We start from the raw sequence: 26,508 nt of genomic DNA, 5'->3' as shown, positions 1-26,508 counted from the left end.
TTATAAGCACTTATTTTAAAGCCAAAATAACAAAAATAAGCCAAAAGCCATAAGCTAGGAATCCTAGCTTATGGCTTTTGGCTTATAAGTCATAAGCCAAAAGCCAATCCAAACAGGCCCTTACTCATTACTCGGGAAATAAATGCCAGAAGATAATTTCAAAATATATTAATCCTTAAATATGTTCCTTCAGATTATAAATAAGTACACCATAATTGATTAACCTTGAAGAATGGTAATTTAACTCCATATATAGATTGGATATTTTCGCAATTGCCCTTGAAAGATTTTTCTAATATGTATGAAGCAGGTTCACCAATAATGTCATTGAGTTTCTCTAAAATCTTGATTTAATTTTATGGTTTTTTATTTTTTATGATTGATACTCATTAAGAATTTAAGATGGTCAAAGATACTCTTCCTAATTTTTATTATTGAAATGTTAATTTTGTATGTCAGTCAAATATACTTTCTTCATCTACAATTCGATTTAGTCCACCGTAAAATGATTTTATGTGACACTCAACATTGGACGTTCTATTAAACTTATTACATTTTGTTCATTAATTTTATTTTTATAATTCAAACACAATGTTTAATACTTTCTCTGTTTGGCACACTTTTTTTTTAGTCCGTTCGAAAATGATATTACATTTTTATAATTAAAGATAATTTAATTTTAAAATTCTTTTTTTTTTACCTTAATAAATTATCAAAGAGTATTTAGGTCAAGTTAAACTGTATTATATAAATTGAGGTCAAGGTAATACTCATAGTCATTAAAAACACATGTAACGTGTATATCCAAAACTTAATACAGGTTGTGTACGATTTGACAAGCATGACTGTTGCAATTTAATTTTTTTCAATAACTTGATATATGTCATATTTTAATCCACCATCTTATGTTCTATAATCGTTTTTTTCGTAATCACAACACCGTTCACGCATCACGTGAATTCTCTTATACTAATTTTCAAAATTCTAACAACTTTAAAAGGGAAAAATAATTATGTCGAAACTTAACAGAGCTGGCCTTTACGGTTTTACAATAAAATATAATGTCAAAATTTCCATATCGAGTCTAAAAAGGAAAGGGAATAACTAAAAATTAATTACACTAAATTCCATTAATTGACAGATTTTGGCTATTTTAATGTCAATGTACTATTATTTATTAATTTGGTCCCCTTAATTAATAGATTTTGGTTATTTTTAAATCAAGGTTCTATTACTATACAAGAAACAAGCATTCAATAATTTGGAGGAATACTTTAAGATGAAGAATATTTTGCTATTATGTTTGTTTTCTATCATGGCACTTCTTCTCACATATCCATCAGGTAAAACTGATTAAATTTTCTATTGATTTCTACTTATTGAAATAAAAAATAATTCTTCAACAATGAATCGAAAAAGAAATCTTTATTGATAACGCGAAATATTTCTTGTTACAGATGGGAGAATTGTTGGGGAGAATTGGAGTTCAGATAAGATATGCATGGTGAGAATTAAAGTAGATCACTGCAACTTTGGACTTGGTGATCGTAAATGCAAGGATGAGTGTTCCCGTCAATTTAAAAATGTTAGAAATGTATTTTGTCCCAATTCAGAAACTGAATGTCGTTGTGCACTTTATTGTTAGTAATTTTATCATAAATGAACATGCGTTATGCGCAAATAATATTACTAAAATATGATTAATTATTTTTGGTTGTGATATGAAAAAAGTATGATCGTCTTATCAATAGTTGAAACTCAATGAGGAGATATTTTCGTTTTTAGTTCTACTAATGTAATTTTCATTACCATGAAAGAAATTTTTTTTATCAACCGACCTATGCAATTTTGGAATCAAAATTGCTATTAATGTGAATATATCTGTTTTCAAAGTGGGGTCTACCACTCAAATAAAAGTCATGAAACATCAAACAAGTTAATAAATTAAAAAGTGGAAAATTACATGGTTAATCAAATATATACTAGTTAATTAGTGATCATAGCTATAGTTTTAGTTAATTATTACTCGCGATCAGCATTCTGTGATAATTACGTGGGCTTAGGTTTCGAATTTGTATAATTGGAACGTTTGTAGTATTTATTGGCCAAAATGCCTTTTTGAACATTTTTACCCTTTTAACTTTAATACCTTTAATTAAAAAATGGAAAAAAGATCAGTTTGTTTTAAAATAAAAAGAATATTATAGACTTTTTAAATTTCTAACCAAATTTTCTGATCATTTAGCATACTCTATTTTTTATTATCATATAAAATGAAATGTCTCAAGTAGTAATTATCAAAAAGGTACAAGCAAATATTAATTGTTTCAACATAATTAAATGGGTATAGCATATTTTTGTACACCAGGAATGTGGGTCTTTACAAAGTAATTTCTCCAATTAATTTTGGTCACGTCGATTTCAAAGCATTTTTTCTCTTCTTCAGACATATCTTCCATTAACTTTTGTACGTTGCCATTGTCAAACCTAGTAAAAAAAAAAAAAGAAGAGTTTTTTATTAGATAGTTTGGCCCGATGTAAGCATCGGATATCGAAGAAAAATATTTTTTTTGCAATTACACATCTATTTCTCGTGTTTTAGTAATTACACTCGTTGTATTCTATGTACACATGTTTGACGGATATAGAATTTGTGGTTTAAAATGTAAGTTATAGATATTTATATGATTGTATTAATTAATTTATTAAGGAAAATAAAACATTTAAAGGTAAATTGTTTATTGATTAAAAAGAAAAGTGTGTTATATATAAAATAGGAGACCAAGAGCATATATATATAGTTGCTAAGAATAATATTAATACTAATAATGACTGGTGAAATCCTTAAAATCTCTGTTTAAAAATCACTCGTTTTAGCCCCTTTTGTTATACGATTAATGTCTTTTCTTCTAATGTAAAAAATAATCCATAATCTGATGTTTATGAATTAAACATGTTTATTAAATTCATAACGAAATATTTATAGATATCACACGTACGTACCGGCATTTGTAGAAAGAGTATGGTTCGTGGAGCTTACTGAATTGCTTCAAATATTTCACCTTCTTTTTAAAACGCTTTTGAAGCTTTATAATCTCATCTTGAGCTAAATCATCTTGTACCTCGTGTTGTTTGATTAGTACCTCCCAAATATAATTTTCAAAATTTTACATTTTGTTAAAATATTTCATCTCCCTAATTTTCACTTTATCTCCTTTTGAGTTAATAAAAGGAAATGAAGTGAAGTATTCATAGCAATAGTCAAAAAATTGAGATAGTGTGAAAGGATTTAGGAGTGTTAATGTCACATGATAGACATTTAGTTCTGGATTTTGCAAGTATCCATGCTTTGCAATTGCAGCCATTGTTGCATTTACAACCTTGTCAACTGGAACCTAAATCAAGTGAATAAATGGTCTATTAATGCAAACAAATACTTAACAATTAATAATGTAATTGCTGGATATATATACCTATCAAATATATAATTAAGTAAATAATAGTTTCTGATGTCTATAATAGCTTAAACTTTTAAATGAGATATCATACACTTTAGCATGGTATCAAAGTAGGAGATACTACATAATTAGATATACTCCACTATCATATATACTATTATTATTTATTCTATCAAAATATAAATATTATGTATTTTACCACTAGTTAAGAGTTTTCCATCATATATTGAGGAAGATATACCTAGATACATGTATTTTTACTATCATATACACTAATAAAGGGAGAGAGTAGAGCGAAATAGGGAGGGAGGCGAGCAACATTTGTTATGTATCTCATATACATATGAATCACTCTAGATACTCACTAGATACATGTATTTGTATGTATCTGGTGTGATTCTGTATGTATCTTGTGTGATTCTCATGTATCTGGGATACAAGATACATAAGAGAGTAGCGACCGCTATAGGGGGAAACGAGCGAGATTTGTATCCCAGATATATGTGAATCCACTTGGATACTGTGTATATAAAACAAACTACACCTACTTTTGACCTCATTTATCCCGAGATACATGTATCTGGACTTACCAAAATCTGATAAGATTAATAATATGGAAAACTAGAGCGTATGTGTGTAATTTATGTAAATTTCCTACCAATGCAAACAATATTGGTCTAGACAATGAGGGGCGTAGGTATGTTGAAGATATAATTTAGAAATACATATATGTCCTCTCTAATAGCTCAAATGGAAATGAGATGGTCAGATGACTTCTACATTGTATCTTGGTAGGTATAATTGGTCGTGTGTTCGAGTTTTTCACCATCACCCATTATTAAAATGAATTTCTATATGGTTTACTCATGAAAACACGTTAGGTCGAGATGTAATTAAAAATATAACTAAGTAAATAAAACTTTGTTCTCTCTAATACTATAAAATTTGAATTTAGATGAGATGATTATCCACTTCAAAAATAATCGGTGCAACTATAAATGTTAAATCGATTGAAGAAGTATATGTACCTACCACATCAAGATGACAATTGGATCACCAAGAAAGCCAGAGAGGTCACCCTTTCGATAGAATACGATTAATGAGTCGAGTACCCTAATTATGAGAGAGAATTTGAAAAATTGGAAACATTGATATTCTTGGTAATTTATAAATAGACAGAATACATCGATAGTTTATAAAATTTATCATTTAATTTTATTTAGATATTCAAACTATGTTATGTTAAGATCGAGCACTTGAATACATGGAAAAAGTATATATTCATATTAATTAGACATTTTCAACTCAAACATTGAAAAAGTTTTTATGCACGTTCTGATCAAATGCGCGTTTATTATAGATAAGCTAACCACTTAAAATATGTCACAACCTTTTATTATACACATTTGCCTCAATAAGTCATTAAAGCATAAGCACGTCCAATCAAGCAAGAGATATATTTTGTGTGATCTACTTATCTACGTAATAGACGTTTGATTCAGAAGTGTCTAATATGAATATTTTATCATGTATTCACGTATTCAATTGAAATAGACTATTAGTCAAATGTTTAAATAAAATTTAGCAACAAATTTAAGATACCGTCATGTATTGAACCTTGTAAATATTAAGGACAGAAAGAAAAAAAAAAGTTGAATAAACAATATAACACCTTAATCCTTGTATCTATCCTGAAAAGGGCTCTTTGTAGCTACTTGTTATTATGGAGGGACGAAGAATGAGTATTGGTATTTCTTCTCTCATGCTATTTATCATCATTTCACCAATTGCCTTTGTGAATGAATACGTATCTTGCCATCCATATAACTTTGCCCTATTTTATCAAAACAAACATTAATTACTATTAAAAAAGTATAATTTTTTTCCCACCCGATGCCTGGAGTTCATATTGAAGCTCAAGTCCTGACTAAATTTGAATTGCACAATGCAGGGACCCATTCGGGGGTGATGCTCACAACATAATTTTTTTCATACCCAGGGCTCGAACCCAAGACATTTGGTTAAGGATGAAGCAGTTCCACCACAACCCATGGTGTTCATCGGAATTTTGTGAGTCTCTAATAATATATAATTTGTATAAAGTGAAAATACCTCTCAACTCCTAAATCCTTCATTAATTGCTCCAAACCATTGTTGTTAACATTGTTCTTCAATTTTGAAACTAAGTCAATTTCATTGTCAGCATACAATGACGGAAAATTAATAAAGGGAGAAACTGATGTAATTTTCTCCTTTGTTATGCTTTCTCCCATCGTAAAAGGCTTCTCCAATATCATCCCTTCTCTTTCTCCATTGGCATAAGCTTTAAATAAACGAATTGAAATGATTCAATATTGTAAATCAAATGTATATTATGTATAAGATTTACCAAATGTTCAAGTCAAACTGTCAAATCAAAAATTGATGAATCAAGTCATATCGAAGAAAAAAATTGATTTGTGGTTTTATTTGATTGGTTTGGAGTTGAAAAATAAAACGACAACAACTGATCTACATCTATCTATAAAGAATTTATGTTATTTGCGTTGATCAAAACTCAAACTCTAAATTTATGTGGAAAAAATTTATCTGTTTATGATATTTGCGCTGATCAAAATTCAAGCTATAGATTTATCTAGAAAGAGTTTATGTTATTTGCTCTGATCAAATTAAGATGACTTACAATAATAGTATTAAACTTGAAATATAATCTACTATCGATGTATATAACATATTGAAAACATATATGCTCTTTTTTAAAGAATATTCAAAAACATACCGGTAGAATAATGCATAAGAAGTTTAAGTTTGTTGCATTTTTCGGCAAAAATCATGAGTCGACGTGGACCATTCACGTTAGCATCAAGAGCTAAGTCATATCTAGAAAAATGAAAAAGAATTTTTATATATAATTAAGATATATATGTATCTTAGTAATATACTTTTTTTCTATTATTTATTATGTATAAAAATTAACCTCTCGTCAAATGTAGTGATGGCTGCAGAGTTAACAATCAAATCAATTTCTTGAGCAATTTGTTGAGTAGTAATAATATCCATGCCAAGGTTTGGCTCATATATATTTCCAACCACAGGAACCAATTTATTTTGTATGAACAACTTGTAGGATTCACCATGCATTTCTTCTAGATATTTGAATAACTTTGACTCCACAATCTGATATTTAAAAAAAATGAAGGTGTAAATATCGTTCGTTTATATTATATAGGTGATCAATTAGTTGTATAAATTATCAGTAGTCAACCAATAGTGAAGTCAGAATTTTCGTTAAAATATCTCTTTTATCCCAAAATAGTTGTTATGTTTTGATTTTCGAAGTCAAAACACATGAAACATGACAACACCTAACTATATTCATATATGTATATATAGATTCAAATTTTTGAAAAGAAACTTAGTGAATAAATTAAAGAATCATTCTAAAGCATACTTCACTTGTTAATCTGTGCAATGCAGCTTCTTCATCCTTTGACTTGATGAGTATATATATCTTGTTTACCTTTGGTGTTGTTCTCAGCATCTTTTCAATCAGAACTGCAAAAATATTAGTAATTATTCTACTGGAAAATGTATAGAGAAAGAGTTGAATAATGCCTATTAACTTTGCTAATAGTATATATAATTAAAGAGATTAGATTCAAGTTTTATATATTGGCATCGTCATAAATATTTCTACAATCAGATCACTTATTAGATAATTACATATGAATTCTCTCATTTATCCCAGTTTATGTGATATGCACATATTTCTTTTCAGTATGTTTCAAAAAAGATAATACCTTTCTATATTTAAAATAATTTAATTTTAAACTTATCATTTTATTATTTTTTGATGAAATGAGTAGTTGAACTAGCTAGCCTACTACTTCTGTATATAATAATAAAGCTTACACCTCTAGGATATGCATTTACCTCGTCTCTATTCTCAAAAGGTAAAAAGGAATAGTTATTTTGTGATGGTCATATGAGAAAGAGAATGTATAATATTGGTTAAAATTCATGAATCTTATTAAAAAAAATATTAACATTGTAAGTGCACATAATACCTTTCGCTAGAAACCTTGTAGCACCCGCGACAAGAATATTTTTCCCTTCAAAAAACTCAACAATTCCTATACCGTTACCATGTTGAAACTGCATGGCTTTGAGTTGAGAATATTGTTTGACGTGTCCTATATTTTCTGATTTCATGTTAACGAGTTTTTTTCTAGCTCTTTTATGGTTTTCAAATGATGAAATATTTTTAGTATATTCAAACAGGGAAGAACCATGATTTTGAGAAAATAAATTATGAGTAGGTTGCCTAGTAAGGAAATTTTTTTTTTTTTTTTTTGAAGAAAAGCATATTTGTCTGTTGCCAAAAAGAGGAAGCTGTGGGATTGGAACTAAAATCATCTTCTCTATTTATAGAGGTAAAATCTGAGTAGATTTTTGTTTACGGTTTACCACATGACAAATATCAGTAATATTGTATGTTGACTATATAGTAACTAGATATAGGTCATGCCAGAACGGGACCCAATATATGTTATTTTTCTATCTCAATTTATGTATTTTCAAAGATACTTGAGAAGTTATCCAAATTTTTATATGATATTAAAAATATTTTAAGTAATTAATTATTGTAATTTATAGTATTTTTTACATAATTTTTAAATAATATATATTATCTCTTTGTCCTAATTTATGTGACATACATAGAATTTAGAAAATTAATCATTTTTTATATGTCTGTTAAATATTATAAGATGTTAATTATTGTAATTTATAATACTTTTTAACGTAATTTTAAAATAATATATGTTACTACCCATGTCACAACTTATGTGACATTGATAGAATTTTTAGAGTTAATTGATTTTTCTATATGTATTTTAATTTTTTTACGTTATTAATTAATGTGATTTATAGTACTTTCTATGTCATTTTCAAATAATATATGTTTATCAGCTAACTAAGTTTATGCGGCTCTAATAGAATTTCAGGAGTCGATTGAATTTTTTTTTTATATAACTTACAAATATTTAAATTGTTAAATATTGTGATTCATGAAATTATTTATGTAACTTTCAAATATATCACAAGCTAACAAAGAAAAATAAATTAAAACATGAAAACCAAATTATCACGAACTACTAAGTTGTAGTAATAATTATAAAGTAGGATACATGTAGTTGCACAACAGTGAACAAAACAAAAGCAAGCGGAAAGACACAAATATGGAAAAATGGTATAAATTAGCAAAATATTAATTCAAATTAAATGTTATAAAGCACAGTTTTATTTAATTGTAACCCGTAGCAAATAGTTGTCATTCGCCTCTCTCCCCAACGAATATCGTTCGCCACTCTCATGATCTCGCTTGGCAGTCTCCCTCGCCTCTCTCACTTTATACAAAATACAAATGTATAAATTATGTTTGTGTTTGTATAAAGCGAGATATATATATATATATATACACATATCTTTTCGTTCGCCTCTCTCCCTAGAGAATCTCGCTCGCCACTCTCCCAAATCTCGCTCGCCTCTCTCACTTTATACAAACACAAATGTATAAATTACGTTTGTGTTTGAATAAAGCGAGAGAAAACTATATATATACATATCTTTTTGTTCTCCTCTCTCCATAGAGTATCTCGCTCGCCACTCTCCCATATCTCGCTCGCCACTCTCACTTTATACAAACACAAATGTATAAATTGTGTTTGTATAAAGTGAAAGAAAAATTGTATATACAAATACATATATTTTCGTCCTATACACTTATAATTAGGAAAAATGCATAAGTACCCCCACCGCCCAGCCTATGCCCAAAATCTCTGAGACACACCTAACCTTTACTAAGGTCCTATTACCCCCCACCCCCGAACTTATTTTTTAGTTAATTTTTTACCACTTTTCGGCCTACGTGGCTGAGTCTGTGACTTCACCTATGTTAGGCGCGTGGGTGCAGTTCTTAGACAGCACTGACCAATAAAAATTGGTCATGTGTTAAAATAAACTTGAAAAAAATAAATATTAACTCAATTGTCTTCTTCTTTATTATTGTTCTTCATGTTTGGGAAAAATAACCTCCATTATCATAAGTTAAATTGCTCCTTTCTTCTAAAAGCTAACAAAATAAAATCAAGAAAAAACTAACCTTTGAACTCAACCACGATTAGAAGTAGGGGTGTACATAGGTCGGTTTGGTTTGGTTTTTCATTAAAAAAAACCTTAACCAATTATGTCGGTTTATTAAATCTAAATACCAAATCAAACCACGCAAAGTCGGTTTTTTCGGTTTTAGTCAGTTCTTTCGGTTTTTTTCGGTTTTTTGGTTTTTTTTTTATTTTTTACAACTTAACGGTGTTTGAAAAAGAGATCAAATATATTTTCACCTACCTGTGTGATAAGCTAAACTTAAGAAACGTTAAATGAATATAAATTTTCATAAAGACGGTAAAATTCACATGAGTACAAAATATATATTTTTGAAATATCAACGTTCATTATGTTAAATTAATAAGATTAAAGGATACAGTCAAACTGAATACAAAACGAAATATTTACAAAGTAAATTGTTAACTTCAAATTTGAAAACTATAACAATATAATTGTAACTTCGGATCTTAATACAAAATAAAATATTTACAAATTTTGCAAGCCCAAATTTGAAATAAAATATATAAACATTGAAAACTATAAACTAGCTAAAATATATTAACAAAGTAGATTATAAGTAATATTTTTTTTTATCTAGAAATAAAATAAAATTATATATATAATATTTACAAAATTTTTCAAGCCCAAATTTGAAATAAAATATATAAACATTAAAAACTATAAACTAACTAAAAATATATTAACAAAGTAGATTATAAATAATATTTTTTATCTATAAATAAAATAAAATTATATATATAATATTTACAAAATTTTACAAGCCTAAATTTGAAATAAAAAATATAAACATTGAAAGCTATAAACTAACTAAAAATATATTAACAAAGTAGATTATAAGTAATATTTTTTTTATCTATAAATAAAATAAAATTATATATATAATATTTACAAAATTTTACAGGCCCTTATATGAAATAAAATATATAAACATTGAAAACTATAAACTAACTAAAAATATATTAACAAAGTTATAATATTTTTTATCTATAAATAAAATAAAATTATATATATAATATTTACAAATTTTACAAGCCCAAATTTGAAATAAAATATATAAGCATTGAAATCTATAAACTAACTAAAAATATATTAACAAAGTAGATTATAATTAATATTTTTATCTAGAACATAAAGTGATAGCTTTTTGAAATTTTGGGAAGTGTAAAAGCTACTTTTGTACTGATTACTTACTTTTTAGAAAGTTGAAAAAGTGGGGGCCCAACGCGTGTTGAACCAAGCTTTCAACCTATTTGGTTTATATTGCCACGTAAGTCGAAAAGTGGTAAAAAATTAATTAAAAAATAAGTTCAGGGGGTAATAGGACCTTCGTAAAGGTTAGGTGTGTCTCAGGGATTTTGGGCATAGGCTGGGGGATACTTATGCATTTTCCCCTTATAATTATACAAATACAGATCTTCCCCTGCCCAGTTTTCTTTTGTCTTTCTCTCTTTCTCGCTTTATACAAACACAAATTATAATACAATTGATTATTTTGTATATGTATACCGAAATATACATATTAATAGTCATAGCAAACATAAAGTTTGTTATGGAGCACAATTATATAAACTATAGCTATAGTATAAAAATATGATTTTTATGTTTGTTAAACCTAAAATTTACTCAGAAAATATCCTATGATGAAACAGACATGACAACCATGAGGCCCTTGCTCGTAGCCTCTTCTACTATATACTAGATATTAGGCATTTGTGTCAGCGCGTCCCAATATATGTTATTTATTTGTTTCAATTATGTGGTACAAATTGAATATGGAGGGTTAATTATTATTTTTCTTTGTTTTTTTAATTTTTTTTTTTATATATTTCAAGTTGCTAATTTGTTGCGATTTATAGTTTCTTTTAGGGAAAATGTATAAGTATCCCCCAATCTATGCCCGAAATCTTAGAGACACAATTATACTATACTAAGGTCCTATTACCACCTCGAACTTATTTGATAAATTTTTAAAATTATAAGTCCCAAATATATAGTATTACTAGTTTTAATATACATATTTGATTTAATTATATAAAAAAATTATAGTGCTAATTTTTTTAAAAAATTTCAATGTGACACACTTGAAAATTTTAAAAGATCAAAGCAAAAAACAAGAAAAAACTAATGGAAACATCAAAAATGTTACCGATATAAATATCCACTTAGAAAGATGTTACTCAAAAAAAAAAACATTAAAAAGAAACAAATAAAATAAATATAAGATTTAAAGCATCCAATCATCATTACATTATATTGATACTTTAAACATGAATTTACATATAGCCATTACTTTTATCACATAGAATAACCAACAAAAAGATAGGTCCCCTCGCACCCCACCCTACCCCACCTCTCAAATCAATATTTACATTATTTTTTTAATAAAAAAATATATTCTATATACTTTTCTGCTTGTTCATCTCCCACTACAATGACCTCCCCCCCTCTTTTTTTTTTTAATTCAAGCTGCAACAACACTGCCTCTAATACGTAAAGGGTAATCTTGTGTAGTGTTAGTGGGAGAAGTGGACTTTATTCTCAAAGCCTTGATAGAAGTTGAAAGATTTAATTTTTCCTCTTTTGCTTCATCCATATCTATTTGTTCTTGCCTGCACTCTTCACTACAGAATGGAATATCCCCTCTGCAACATAACATTATTATCACACAACAATCATTCTGTTGCCCTCTTTTACTAATTTCACAACAGTAATAAATATACATAAAATAAAATAAAGAGTGTTAAAGTTTTTAGCCACGTTAGTTAATTACTTTCTTTATTTCAATTTATATGACACATTTCGAATTTCGAAATTCAAACAAGTCTATCTTTGATCGTAAATTTTTTCTATATTTTTTAAATATTTTGAATTATTAATTATTGAGACTTATAGTATTCTTTATGTAATTTACAAATATATAAATTTCATTTTAAAAAATTTAAAGATTTCATGAGAAAATTCTCGGTCAAACTTAACCTGTTTGACTCTCGAAAAGCGAAATGTGTCACATAAATTGAAACAAAGAGAGTATCATTTAATTCAATATAGTTATAGGTTTTAGGGATATTTACAAAGACATATTTAGCGGCATGCTAAAAGAACTTTTTACTAGAACCCTACTATTCAATTACTATGTGTTTCAATTTGTTTATCCAATTACTTAACTTATAAAATTTGAATTTGAAAGTTGAAAAATAAAGGATGAATTTGAATAAGAAAAAGTAACCTGTACATAAAGATGTCTCTGTTGTGAGCAATTGGTTTATTGCAAAGAAAACAAGAATCCAAGAAATGGGGTTGTTGTTGTTCAATTCTAGCAGGTAATTTTGGTGATGAGACTGAAGAATCAAAAGTAAGATTCTTGAAAATAGTTCTCCTAGAAATTAATGAATTGTGATTGTTTGTTGAAATCTCAGTTCCCATTTGAGCCACAGAGACAAGACCGTCGTTGATAAAACCGGGCCGTTTTCTTCTTGTTGCTGACTCCATTTTTATTTTATCTTTTTGGTTTGCAGGGAAAGAAAATAGATTGGAGTAATGGGAATGAGATAAAAGTGTGCTTATAAAGAACTCTTTTATTGAGTTTCATATCTAAAATATTACTTATTAGTTTGAGAAACACACTTCTCTATTTTATTACATCTCATCATGACGCATGTATTACACTCTTTCTTTTAATTTATTTAAAAAAATTGTCACATCACACTCCATAGACAAAATATTTTATTTTGACAAAAATTAAATGAATTATTAGTATTAATTAAAGATTAAAGTATTCTTATCTCCCAAAAAATTATAAAATAAAATATAAAATATTTTTCTTACTCCATTCTACCATTTCCTCTCACCGTACTCCCCCACACTCCTTTTTTCAATTATATTTTAAAATTTATTTTTATAAAAAGTTTTTAAATTTTTTTCACTTCATCTCCTTAACCCCCCACCCCCCCTCAAATAACAACTTAGATAATATTTTATTTTTTAAAATACAAAAATTCTACCCAACCCCACTTAACCTTCCGCTTTCATTTTTTTTTCACATATATATGTGTGTTTTTAGAAAAGTATTTTTCACTTCCCGCAAGATTTTTTTATAATAAATTTTAAATTTCTATTATATTCGGTATCTAAGTAGTAAAAAATATGTTCCTAAAGAAGATATTGCTTATATTTTGTTATATTCGGTACCTAAATAGAAATCATATTTTAACAATGATTTTCAGAACTGGAAGAAGATATTGCTTATATTTTGTTAGGATTTGTTATAATTTTTATAAAGTTTTTTTAGTATGAATACCTTATTGCATCTAGAATCCTATTTTGTTCTTAGAACAAGAAGGCATAGACATTATTGAAGGAGACGAAGCAACTAATTGAAATTCATTGGGATTAATGGATGGCCTTAAAGTAGGGAAAGTTATGCATAATAACAAACATTTAGTCTATATTAGGTACTATAGCTATAGTTTAAGAAAATTATAATTCGTGGCTACAATTTTCCATTCTTGTGATTCGTTTGATTTGTTTAATTCACTTGATTTGTATAAATTCAGAATTTGTATAATTTGGTTCCTAATTGTTAAATAAAAAATTAGTATAATTCTGTTCCTAATTGTTAAATCAAAAATTTATATAATTCGGTTCCTAATTGTATAAATCCAAAATTTTGTATATGTTTACCATAACTATTTGTATACGATTTATGGAAAATTCATAATAAATTACCTTATTTGTATATTAGCAAGCGAAATATACAAACGGAGTTCGGAAAAAATTCCTAAATGTATAAATACAAAATTTGTATATATTTTTCTTATTTGTATATTCGCTAGCGAAATATACAAACATGCAAATATACACAAACCATAACCTCCATAGCAAACGAAACTATAGCTATGGAGCGTAATTATCAAAACTATAACTATAGAATCTTATTATGTCTATTATATTTGCTATTTCTAAAATTTCTCAAAGAAAAGCAAGCTTAAACTAGTTTTTCATCTATTTTTACACGAATGGTCCGAATGTGTGATGCATTTGGAGCAGGCCTGGTCTTCCCTAAGTGCAAAAGTTGCAATGGGCCTAGCTGCAGGGCCCAGGTCAGAACCTTATCATGAGATTTTTTTTTATATATAATTTCAATATTTGAACTTGGTGACAAGTTTAATAAGACAAATAAATTAAAATGAATGACGTATTCATTTTTAATATTTAGATGATTAACAATAATTTGGGGTGACATTTGAAGTAAATTATTAGTATTATATTTAATATTTTTTTCTAAGGAGTGTGTCAAGCCAGATATTAACAAGCAACAAATTTAAAAATGATAGAAAATAACTGCAATCACATATAGATTATAATGAAACAAAGATTTTAGTGATGAATAATTGAAAGTACAGTTTTATTTTATCTTTTGATTCTTCTCTCCTAAGATTTTTTTTGTGATTCGAAGGTCATTAATGACATATTTCTCGAACATAAGATAATTTGAACCGATATATTTAATCGCCAAGAAAGTTGGAGTACACTTTGCTTTGAGAAAAATTATATTTGATGTTGATCTCTTTGTGAATATCCTAAAAATTTTTGAGTTATTTGTGACATCTCTTCAAGAAAATATCTGATACTTTTTATAGGTGTGAACTAAAATTTAGGATAAAGTAGCCTGGCAGAAATCCTAACAGGCCTTCCGTTCGAAAATGGATTGAACTCGTCTTGTAGAGTCTTATACTTAGAGTTAGAAGATTTGTCAAGTAGATACCTATTTTAAATGCGGTAAAATTTTAATGTCTATAAATACCCCAACTTCAATGCTCATTGGATTGTGGATTTGTTGAAACTCAAAAACAAGACTAGAAGTATACCCTTAAATTGAAGCTTTCATTTTTGCATTTTTGTGGCTCCAAAATTGCACAATCAGATTGTGAGAGAGGAATTGAAAGACATTTGATCTCACTAAGTAGGTCAATTTGTTTTTTTTATTAGTGATGAAAATTGACTGCAATCTTAATAAATTTTACAATTTGAAAAAGGATTAGTCTCATCTTATAAAATTTTATTTTTACATTTTGAAAATAAATTAAATTTGTTTTATAAAATATTATTTTAAATTCCATAAATTTTTTTATATCTATAGTTTATAGAACCTTTCAAAAGTAGTGCTTTTTCAACTCTTAAATTTAAAGATAGCTCACATTAAAGCTACCACATACCTCCAACCATGTAATTTATTGGGCTACCTAGCTAAAATAGAAGTCAAGGATTTGTGTATTTGACTTTGTTCCGTAAATAAATAATGTTTGTGTTTTCTCATTCAGATAATAGAACAAGGTATGATCTGAGAGAAACTTATTTCATATTAATATTATTAAATACTTTTTCTTCGTTCACTTTTATTTATTTATAATATTGAAATATATAATTATTTTTTATAAAGGAATCAAAATCTATTATGAATAAGTAAAAATAAAGTAAGCAAATCCTATTTTGATTTGACGCAATTGATTAAATTGCGACAACAATACAATTTAAGAAACTTAACCGTGTTTTTTTGTTGCAAAGAAAACTCGTTTTCTAATTAATGGAGTGATAGTGATTAGAGGCCGTTGATTCTAGGCAATTAAATTAAAGGTTGTATGGTCAATGTAGAATTGTCAAAACCTAATTAAAGAGAGTAGTTATGGCAGCTATCTACATATAAACTTTGACAAAATGATTCATTATTCCCTCCGTTTCTAATTACTTATCCATATTTCTTTTTTTAGTTGTCCCTAAATACTTATCTATTTTAACAAATCAAGAAATGACAAAAAAAAATTACTTGTTATACCCTCAATTAATTACTTTGAAAAAGGTATTCTTGAAATCTTAAGTTTTTAATTTATTTACTTCATAACTAATAGGGACAAAATGGTAAAGTTACTATGTCAATAATTATTTTCTTAATAGATGTGTCAATTTAAAAGTGGACAAATAATTAGGGACAGAGAGAGTATTAATTATGAATTTTTAAAAATATATTTATCTACTTGATTCATTCATTAAATTTAAATAATTAAAATGAGTAAATTTACTGGGTTTTTTAAAAAAAATAAAATAGTCCAACATATAAGATCCCTTTAACTTGGAAGAACTCTAGCTAGTACCATGGCCCTCCCTTTCCCACACCTTCTCTGATAAACTCATTCGACTTTTTCCTTATAGGGTGCGTTTGGTATGAAGGAAAATGTTTTCCTAGAAAATGTCTTCCTGGAAAATAAGTTTATTTTTGACTTATTTTTTCATGTTTGGTTGGTGAGTAGAAAATATTTTTCGGAAAAGATTTTTAGTGTTTGATTTATGAANTAGAGAGAAAATCTCCCCATAAACAAAACTCTCTAAACAACTACATTGTGGATTTCATTGTGTTATGCTATGAGAATATGGATCTTCAATTTATAGATCTCCAAACATTTCCTCTAAGGAAAGAATAAACCAATTATAAGAAAATTATATTTTCCTTTCAGAAAAAATTCAAACATTTATGGTAATACTTTGACTTTTATTTAAGGAAAAAAATAAACTTCAAATAAGTTAAGAAAATCAGGGCAAAACCCTAACAAATCTCCCCTTTTGGCTGGATTTTCTTGACAAAACTTGATTCGTCTTCTTCACATGCATGATAACTTCGTTCTTCACATAGTCTTCATCACTGCTGCTTGTCATGGCTAAAAATAAAATTTAAAATATGAGTTAAAAATGGTTAAAAATATTTTATTTTTATTTTCAAAGATGCAGCAACAAGAATGTTGAAAATATGGTTTTAATCTTTTCTCCACATGTAGCTGGACAAACATCTTCTTTATCATCAAATTAGTTGCAAATTGATTTGAAACTACTTGAATCTGTCTTCAACCTCATTCAAACATTAGATCATTGAACCATATGCTCTGATACCACTTGTTGGGTTATGAAGGGTGATTAGGGCGTCATGCGGAAGCTTATAATTGCAAATAATAGGGTTGATAAATTAGACGACACATAAAACTATACTAAAGGATATAATATTATTATTTGATATGACCATTGGTCTACATAATTAAAAACTAATAAAAACATAAAAACTGTAGAGAGAAAATCTCCTCATAAACAAAACTCTCTAAACAACTACATTGTGGATTTTATTGTGTTATGCTATGAGAATATGGATCCTCAATTTATAGATCTCCAAACATTTCCTCTAAGGAAAGAATAAACCAAATATAAGAAAATTATATTTTCCTTTCAAAAAAAATTTAAGCATTTATGGTAATACTTTGACTTTTCTTTAAGAAAAAAAATAAACTTCAAATAAGGTAAGAAAATCAGGACAAAACCCTAACAAATTTCACATGATCCATCACCTCAAGATTTTATATGATAATATATCGTGCGTTTCCACGTCAATCGAATTTTATGACAATTAAAGCAACACTGATTTTTTATTTTTTTTTTATGTATGCGTCTTAAAAACTACAGATAAAAATATTAATAAATCGGCTCATAGATGAGTAAAAGTACTAAGTCAGACCCCATGCTATTAATACATCATCTTTATATTGGGCTAAATAAATCAAAAATATTTTTAACTTGGTGTGATACTATCCGTTTAAAAACAAACTCACATAATTTGTTATTAAATAAAACACATTCACACTATTTACAGTAATTAGTATCCATTACATCTTCTTCTTTTTCGGCTACTACTATGTGACTTTATTTGTAGGCTTAACACTTAGTCGAACTAATTAGTTGCATTGCTTAGTCATAATGTTTAGCATTTAACAATTAATTCATAAAATGAAAATCTTACTCGTAGATATATGGAAAACGATATTTATATATATTTATGTGCTATATATATATTTATACAGATACAAGCTTGACGATTGAATTGTTTAAACTTCTTTCCCTTTTCTTCCCATTAGGTTTGCAAGTCATACAAGATTCATAAAACGAGCATAGTACATAATTGTAAAATAATTAGTTATGTACAAATAATTCAACAATAAATCAATATTAAATATATAGGCCTAGCCCTGTAGCTTTCTTCTCTTTAATGATCACTTATTTCCCTTTACGTTTTTCTGCGTGGTCATTTAAAGAAAAATAAAATTCAAAACTAACTAAGAAAAGAATAATGTGAGAAGGAAGTCTCGAAAAAAGAAATAAAAAGGCAATGAAATTTCATGATGAAGGAATAAAGGAAAAAGGGATCCAAAATAAAATTACTGCTCTTTGATGATGAATGATGGTGATTGAAAGTAGAATAGTCATGTAGACTATACTTTAAAATTTTATCGACCAAAATTTGAAGAATTGCTAAGGTAAATTCTCAGATCATCATGAAAGTATAAAATATCATAAATTGGTTAAAAGAACGTTATTGCTAAAAGGTAAAATAAGTACCCAAAGAGATATTATTATCTTATATATAACTAATACATAGCAAAATACGATATTAGGAATATCAAGGTACTAATATATGTATTAAAATGATTGAAGATATATTTGCTCCTGAAAGTATACAAAATTAATGGATGTAGAGGATATTTTTTAAAACAAATAATAAATAATCTCTATATCGCTAATTTTAATATTATTAATACACTTTATATATTTAACATAATTCTTACGCACCTGTCAAAATTTATTTTGATGATGAACGAGATTAATATCCCCATTCTTCTTTTGACTGTCTTGGGCAAATGGCTTGGTTGGTAAGTTTCAATATCAGAAGTTTATATTAGAACTTTCAAAAGCACGACATTAAAGTTTAATGATTTTTTTTCCAAAATAAGAAAGGGAATAATCACGATTATTTAGTCTCTTTTATTTATTTTTTTAAAAACAAAAGAAAAATCTATAAGAGATATAATCTTTAATATCATTTGAATAATTAATCTATATATAAAAAATTAATATAAAAGAAAGTAGATAAACTATTTCACCCTCTAAATAAGAGTACATTTTTAATAGTTATATTGTGTGTGCTATTATACTACTATTGAGATATCTCATTGCACTAATATTCTCGAGGGTTTTTTTTTTTTTCGCAATTCTCAGCAAAAGAGCTACTTAAAAGCCTAAAAGTCAAATAATTTAAATTCGACTAATTCAAATTTCTACCGTACAAAGCCTATTTCACCTTAAAATTAGGCCGGCAGGCGGCAGGTAAGGAAGCAGCTAATTCTCTAACGTTAAACCTCAATGATCCTACTTTGATTAACTTCTGCTTATATTAAAGAAAANGAAAAATCTATATAAGAGATATAATCTTTAATATCATTTGAATAATTAATCTATATATAAAAAATTAATATAAAAGAAAGTAGATAAACTATTTCACCCTCTAAATAAGAGTACATTTTTAATAATTATATTGCGTGTGCTATTATACTACTATTGAGATATCTCATTGCACTAATATTCTCGAGGATTTTTTTTTTTCGCAATTCTCATTAAAAGAGCTACTTAAAAGCCTAAAAGTCAAATAATTTAAATTCGACTAATTCAAATTTGTACCGTACAAAGCCTATTTTACCTTAAAATTATGCCGGCAGGTGGCAGGCGGCAGGTAAGGAAGCAGCTAATTCTCTAACGTTAAACCTCAATGATCCTACTTTGATTAACTTCTGCTTATATTAAAGAAAAGGTACAACATTATATTGTTAAAAAAGTTAATTATTGTGGAATAATAATATAATATATTTTTCGCATAATCAGATTAAAGTTACCTCAGATTACAGCTAACTATTCATAATAAACTCAATTGGCAACTTAGAGAGTGAAAGAAATAACCAAATAGCTTGTTGTAATAATAAGAAGAATTAATTATTAGTGTTAAATTTTGTATATAATCTGTTTTTAAAATTCTTTTCTTCTTTTTGAAGTATTTTTTAAATCTTTTAAACTAATTCGCTATAACTTTAGGTGTCATTTATGTGATGTTCCAGATTTCCTTAATTAGCATTGATTATATTAATTAGGGGTACAAAATCGAATCGAAAATCGAATCAAACCGCAAATTGAGTCAAATCGAGAAAAAGACCCGACTAGCAATTTGGTATTGGAAAAAAAATGACTATATTTGGGTTGGTTTAATTTCAACTAAAAAAATTCCACTTGAGACCAAACCAACCCGACATTATATATATAATTTTAAAATTTTATTTTATACGTAAAAATATTTACTTGATATAATTTTTAAATATTTTTTATAGTTTTTATTTTTTAATATATTATTTCATGTTTGAAAGTTAGAATTACTAATGGTCCAATAAAGATTATAGTCCATAGTAGTGGCGGAACCAGGATTTTCAATAAGGAGGTTCAAAGTCTGTAGAAATAGACACACGAAGTAGCCAAAGTGGGTTCGACATCTACTATATATACATAAAAATTATTTTAATCATGTATAATTAATATAATTTTTCTCTGAAGGGGGTTCGGATGAACCCCCTTCGTACAAGGTGGCTCCGCCCCTGGTCCATAGGTGTTGGTAATTATAATAAAACTTAAATCAAAATCATATTAATACTAATGAAAAAAGAAAATCAATTCAACACTAAGAATGACAATAATATTGAATATTTGTTCTTTAGTTTTACATAGGTTTAGACAATTAAAATACATAATCTAATTTTAATTTCCTTTAATATTTAGTCATGTAACTAACACTTATTAAACTTATTTTAGCATGATTTAGTACTTTTAAATTATGATCATTTTCTCTATGACTTATAATTTGCAATATTTGTTTTACGCGATTTCATTATTATTTTTTTGTTGGATATTTTAGTGTCATTATTCATATCATATTTTGTGTTATTTTCTTAAGATACACGTTAGATAGTTGTATATTGATAGGACTAAAGAAATATTTGAAGTACAAGTAAATTATATGTTTGTATTAATACTTTATCGGAAAACCCCGAAAAACCCAAAAATCTGAAAAACTCGAAAATTTTTGAAAAAACCCGAGGTTGAAAAATTCAAATTTTATTGGTTTCATTTATAAATTCAAAAATCCGACACAAATAGTTTGGTTTGATATTTAAAAAATCCGAACCAACCCGGCCATGTACACTCCTAATATTAATGATTTTCACCCTTTCATAACGGTACACCTGGTTGGCTCCATATTTACCTCTTGAAGTTTATTTATTTTAGAGAAAGCCAATAAGTTTTTTATTGTATCTTTGTTATATTTAGTTGTTAGTACTCTCTGTCCCTAATTATCTATCCATTTCTTTTTTTTTAGTTATTTATCTATTTTGATAAATCAAGAAAGAAATTTTACTTATTATACCATCAATTAATTATTTTAAAAAAGGTAAAACTTTTTGAAAATCTTATGTTTTTAATTCGTACACTTCATAATCAATATTTAATAGGGATAAAATGGTAAATTTACTATGTTAATACTTCCTATGTCCCATTTTATATGTCACCTTTTTACTTTGCACTTGTATTAAGAAATGATATATATTGGAGCCAAATTTTTTCACCAATTGATCCAAAAATATTTAAAAATCAAGTTTTTCCCACCTCAATTTTCCTATATATTTTGTGTAAAATATTTTTTTTAAAAAATATAAATTCTTAAAGCAAACATGACAACATCACAAGATATATTTGCTCCTAAAAGTATACAAAATTAATGAATGTAGAGGATGTTTTTTAAACCAAACAATAAATAAATCTTTATATCACTAATTTTAATATTATTAATACACTTTATATATTTAACATAATTCTTAGGTACCTGTCAAAATTTATTTTGATGGTGAACGAGATTAATGTCCCTATTCTTCTTTTGACTGTCTTGGGCAAGTGGCTTGGTTGGTAAGTTTCAATATCAGAAGTTCATGGAGTATTAGAACTTTCAAAAGCACGACATTAAAGTTTTAGTGATTTTTTTTTTCCAAAATAAGAAAGGGAATAATCATGATTATTTAGTCTCTTTTATTATTTTTTTAAAAAAATAGAAAAATCTATAAGAGATATAATCTTTAATATCATTTGAATAATTAATCTATATTTAAAAAATTAATATAAAAGAAAGTAGATAAACTATTTCACCCTCTAAATAAGAGTACATTATTAATAATTATATTGTGCGTGTTATTATACGACTATTGAGATATTTCATTACACTAATGTTCTCGTGGATTTTTTTTATCTTTCGCAACTCTCATCAAAAGAGCTACTTAAAAGCCTTAAAGTCAAGTAATTTATATTCGACTAATTCAAATTTGCACTACAAAGCCTATTTCACCTTAAAATTAGGCCGGCAGGTAAGCAAGCAGCTAATTCTCTAACGTAAAACCTCAATGATCCTACTTCGATTAACTTCTATTTATATTAAAGAAAAGGTACAACATTATATTATTAATGAGGTTAATTATTGTGGAATAATAATAATATATTATATTTACATAGTCAGATCCTCAGATAACAGCTAACTATTCATAATAAACTCAATTGGCAACTTAGAAAGTGAAAGAAATAACCAAATAGCTTGTTGTAATAATAATAAGAAGAAGAATTAATCATCAGTGTAAAATTTTGTATATCATTGTTTTTAAAATTCTTTTCTACTTTTTGAAGTATTTTTTTAAAATCTCTTAAACTATTTTGCTACAACTTTAGGTGACATTAATGTTTTTAAAATTCTTTTCTTCTTTATATCAATGATTTTCACCCTTTCATAACGGTACACCTGGTAGGTTCCTTTTTACCTCTTGAAGTTTCTAGTACTTTTTCTGAGTACCCTTTTCCTGCACAAATATAGGATAAATTTTATTTTTACTTGAATCGAGGATCAGAAATAGTCTTTTTTATCTCTGAAGTTCGGCGCATAATCTATCTATTCTCTTTATATGATACAAATTCTTAGTGGCATACTTTTAAGCCACATTCATTTGTCAATTTGGTAACAATTTGAAGGTAAAAGTTGTGAGTTGGTGGATAATTAAATAAAACACACTAGTCAATACAAAGAACTTGGACTAACATGTAGAAGCTTCAATTACTTCTCTCATTTCAAAAACCTGTATTCTTTTTTGAGCCATGGATGACACTTGAAATTACTAGTGAAAAACAGAGATGATACAAACACACAAACTTAAGCAGCCCACCAAAAAACAGAGCTATATTTTGTATATGATATATATATATATATATAGAGCATAACCAAAACAACACACCCTCCTCTTCCACATCATCATTTACATATCACTTTACTAAAGTATTCAAAGATTAAAAAAAAACTATTCTACTTGTTCATCTCATTTTCTTTAATGAGGCTTTTAGTAGTAGTGTATATATATATATATATAGTAAGTAGAGTAGTAATATATTTTTGGGTTTATTGACTCAAGCAGCAGCAACTGTGCCTCTGGGGAAATGGTAATTTTTGGGAGAAGTAGTCTGGTCCTTTTCTCTCAAAGCCTTGGATGCTGAAAGATTTATTTTTTTCTCTTTTGCTTCATCCATATCTATCTGTTCTTGTCTGCATTCTTCACTACAGAATGGAGTATCCCCTCTGCATCATTACAATCAAAACAACAATTACTCAAACTCATTTTCACAATGACTAAATGTATAGCTATCAATGTTTTATTTTTTCGGACATAGTTATTATTATCTTGTAAAGTTACTTTTTTGTTGGAAAAAATTAAAATCAATAAGGATGAATTTATGAGATAGTAACTATTAATTATGTGACAATATGAAAATTCAACCCAAACAACTCTGTTTTAACCTGATTTATTTACAAGTACTCCATAAAGAAGTTCTTTACTCTGTTTTTTGTAAAAAAAAATGAATTCTTAAATAAAAATAAGATCTTTGATCAGAACTATAGTTACTATTTATTAAAGCATCCATCTCCCCAACAAAAAATACGAAAACTAAACACATTAAATTAAAGAAAGATAATAAGAGTTCTAAANCCATTTGGTAACAATTTGAAGGTAAAAGTTGTGAGTTGGTGGATAATTAAATAAAACACACTAGTCAATACAAAGAACTTGGACTAACATGTAGAAGCTTCAATTACTTCTCTCATTTCAAAAACCTGTATTCTTTTTTGAGCCATGGATGACACTTGAAATTACTAGTGAAAAACAGAGATGATACAAACACACAAACTTAAGCAGCCCACCAAAAAACAGAGCTATATTTTGTATATGATATATATATAGAGCATAACCAAAACAACACACCCTCCTCTTCCATATCATCATTTACATATCACTTTACTAAAGTATTCAAAGATTAAAAAAAACTATTCTACTTGTTCATCTCATTTTCTTTAATGAGGCTTTTAGTAGTAGTAGTAGTATATATATATAGTAAGTAGAGTAGTAATATATTTTTGGGTTTATTGACTCAAGCAGCAGCAACTGTGCCTCTGGGAAAATGGTAATTTTTGGGAGAAGTAGTCTGGTCCTTTTCTCTCAAAGCCTTGGATGCTGAAAGATTTATTTTTTTCTCTTTTGCTTCATCCATATCTATCTGTTCTTGTCTGCATTCTTCACTACAGAATGGAGTATCCCCTCTGCATCATTACAATCAAAACAACAATTACTCAAACTCATTTTCACAATGACTAAATGTATAGCTATCAATGTTTTATTTTTTCGGACATAGTTATTATTATCTTGTAAAGTTACTTTTTTGTTGGAAAAAATTAAAATCAATAAGGATGAATTTATGAGATAGTAACTATTAATTATGTGACAATATGAAAATTCAACCCAAACAACTCTGTTTTAACCTGATTTATTTACAAGTACTCCATAAAGAAGTTCTTTACTCTGTTTTTTGTAAAAAAAAATGAATTCTTAAATAAAAATAAGATCTTTGATCAGAACTATAGTTACTATTTATTAAAGCATCCATCTCCCCAACAAAAAATACGAAAACTAAACACATTAAATTAAAGAAAGATAATAAGAGTTCTAAAAATTGTAAATTGAAAGTAAAGCACAAAATATCAAACTAACAAATCACAAAAAAGAACATTTTGTTGAAACATACTTTAAATGAAGAAAAACTGACCTGTACATGAAAATGTCTCTGTTATAACCAAGTGGTTTGTTACAAAGAAAACAAGCATCCAAGAAATGGGGTTGTTGAAATCTAGTAGTATCATAGTACTTTCTTCCACCAGCAAATCTTGGAGATGACATTGAAGAAGAAGAAGAAAGACTTGTGAGGCTACTCTTCCTTTGTAAAGCAGTATAACAAAAAGGCCCTCTTTTTGTTGCACTGTCCATTTTTTTCTTGTTTGTAGAAACTAGAGAGGAGAAGAAACAGTGTGAAAATATATTATTTTTGGAGAAAGAAATGGGGTGAGTTATAAAGAAAGTTTGGTACAAATATTTTATTTGGAGAGAAAGTGTAAAGTGCAAAACAATGATGTTTCTCAATTTGGTGCAAGTGGAATCTAATTCTATTGGCCAACTATTCCTTGTATCTTCCCCTGTTTTTTTTTTTTTCTGACAATTATACCCCTGTTTTCTAAATATTTACCTTTTTGCCATTACTACGTTCAAGAAAGAGAGTGACATAAAAGGGAGCCTCGTGAGTCGTGAGGATCGGTTTAAAGTAGTTTAGCAGTTTTAATTCCATGAATTTTTTAAAAATAAATATGTTTACTTTCTATTAAATATTTAGTAAATTTAATGAAAATTGAAAAAAAACTCAAGAAACTGCCAGACATGGAAGACAAAAATAGCAGAATTTATAAAAGTTACACTTTTAAATGTGAACTTCTAATTAATGTTTTTCAGTGTCGAATAAATTTAATAATTGAAGTATTTAAATATTTGAC

At 27.3% G+C, this 26,508-nt stretch overlaps 2 protein-coding genes and 1 pseudogene across 3 annotated transcripts; all 3 read right to left on the bottom strand.

Moving 5' to 3' along the window:
• Positions 1 to 2,336: 2,336 nt before the first annotated feature.
• On the bottom strand, positions 2,337 to 7,874 carry LOC125873531 (fatty acyl-CoA reductase 2, chloroplastic-like; annotated as a pseudogene).
• Positions 7,875 to 12,047: 4,173 nt separating this feature from the next.
• Positions 12,048 to 13,187, bottom strand: LOC125874226 (FCS-Like Zinc finger 3-like). Its single transcript, XM_049555070.1, has 2 exons — positions 12,871 to 13,187; positions 12,048 to 12,286 (listed from the first exon to the last, which is right to left on the bottom strand). The coding sequence occupies exons 1-2, from the start codon at positions 13,131 to 13,133 to the stop codon at positions 12,106 to 12,108; spliced, it is 444 nt and encodes a 147-aa protein (XP_049411027.1). The 5' UTR covers positions 13,134 to 13,187; the 3' UTR covers positions 12,048 to 12,105.
• Positions 13,188 to 23,942: 10,755 nt separating this feature from the next.
• Positions 23,943 to 26,025, bottom strand: LOC125875093 (FCS-Like Zinc finger 1-like). 2 transcript variants are annotated; one of them, XM_049556174.1, is made up of 2 exons: positions 25,734 to 26,025; positions 23,943 to 24,213 (listed from the first exon to the last, which is right to left on the bottom strand). In XM_049556174.1, exons 1-2 carry the CDS (start codon positions 25,949 to 25,951, stop codon positions 24,045 to 24,047), a joined length of 387 nt encoding a protein of 128 aa, XP_049412131.1. In that variant the 5' UTR covers positions 25,952 to 26,025; the 3' UTR covers positions 23,943 to 24,044. The 2 variants fall into 2 exon arrangements, with proteins under 2 accessions (XP_049412131.1, XP_049412130.1); XM_049556173.1 differs by lacking the exon at positions 23,943 to 24,213 and adding an exon at positions 25,053 to 25,230 and having other exon boundaries at positions 25,734 to 26,016.
• Positions 26,026 to 26,508: the final 483 nt, after the last annotated feature.

This window comes from Solanum stenotomum, chromosome 8 (genome assembly GCF_019186545.1).
Source record: "Solanum stenotomum isolate F172 chromosome 8, ASM1918654v1, whole genome shotgun sequence".
NCBI lineage: Eukaryota > Viridiplantae > Streptophyta > Magnoliopsida > Solanales > Solanaceae > Solanum > Solanum stenotomum.
The sequence above is the reverse complement of the archived record's forward strand: the minus strand, read 5'-3'. Positions and strand labels throughout refer to the sequence as shown.

What these genes read in the sequence shown, in the direction of transcription:
- LOC125874226 (XM_049555070.1), bottom strand. Translation starts at nt 13,133, where the DNA reads ATGGAGTCAGCAACAAGAAGAAAACGGCCCGGTTTTATCAACGACGGT. An exon ending in AGAGACATCTTTATGTACAG is followed by an intron (nt 12,287 to 12,870) that starts GTTACTTTTTCT and finishes GTTATGTTGCAG; the next exon opens with AGGGGATATTCCATTCTGTA.
- LOC125875093 (XM_049556174.1), bottom strand. Translation starts at nt 25,951, where the DNA reads ATGGACAGTGCAACAAAAAGAGGGCCTTTTTGTTATACTGCTTTACAA. An exon ending in AGAGACATTTTCATGTACAG is followed by an intron (nt 24,214 to 25,733) that starts GTCAGTTTTTCT and finishes GTAATGATGCAG; the next exon opens with AGGGGATACTCCATTCTGTA.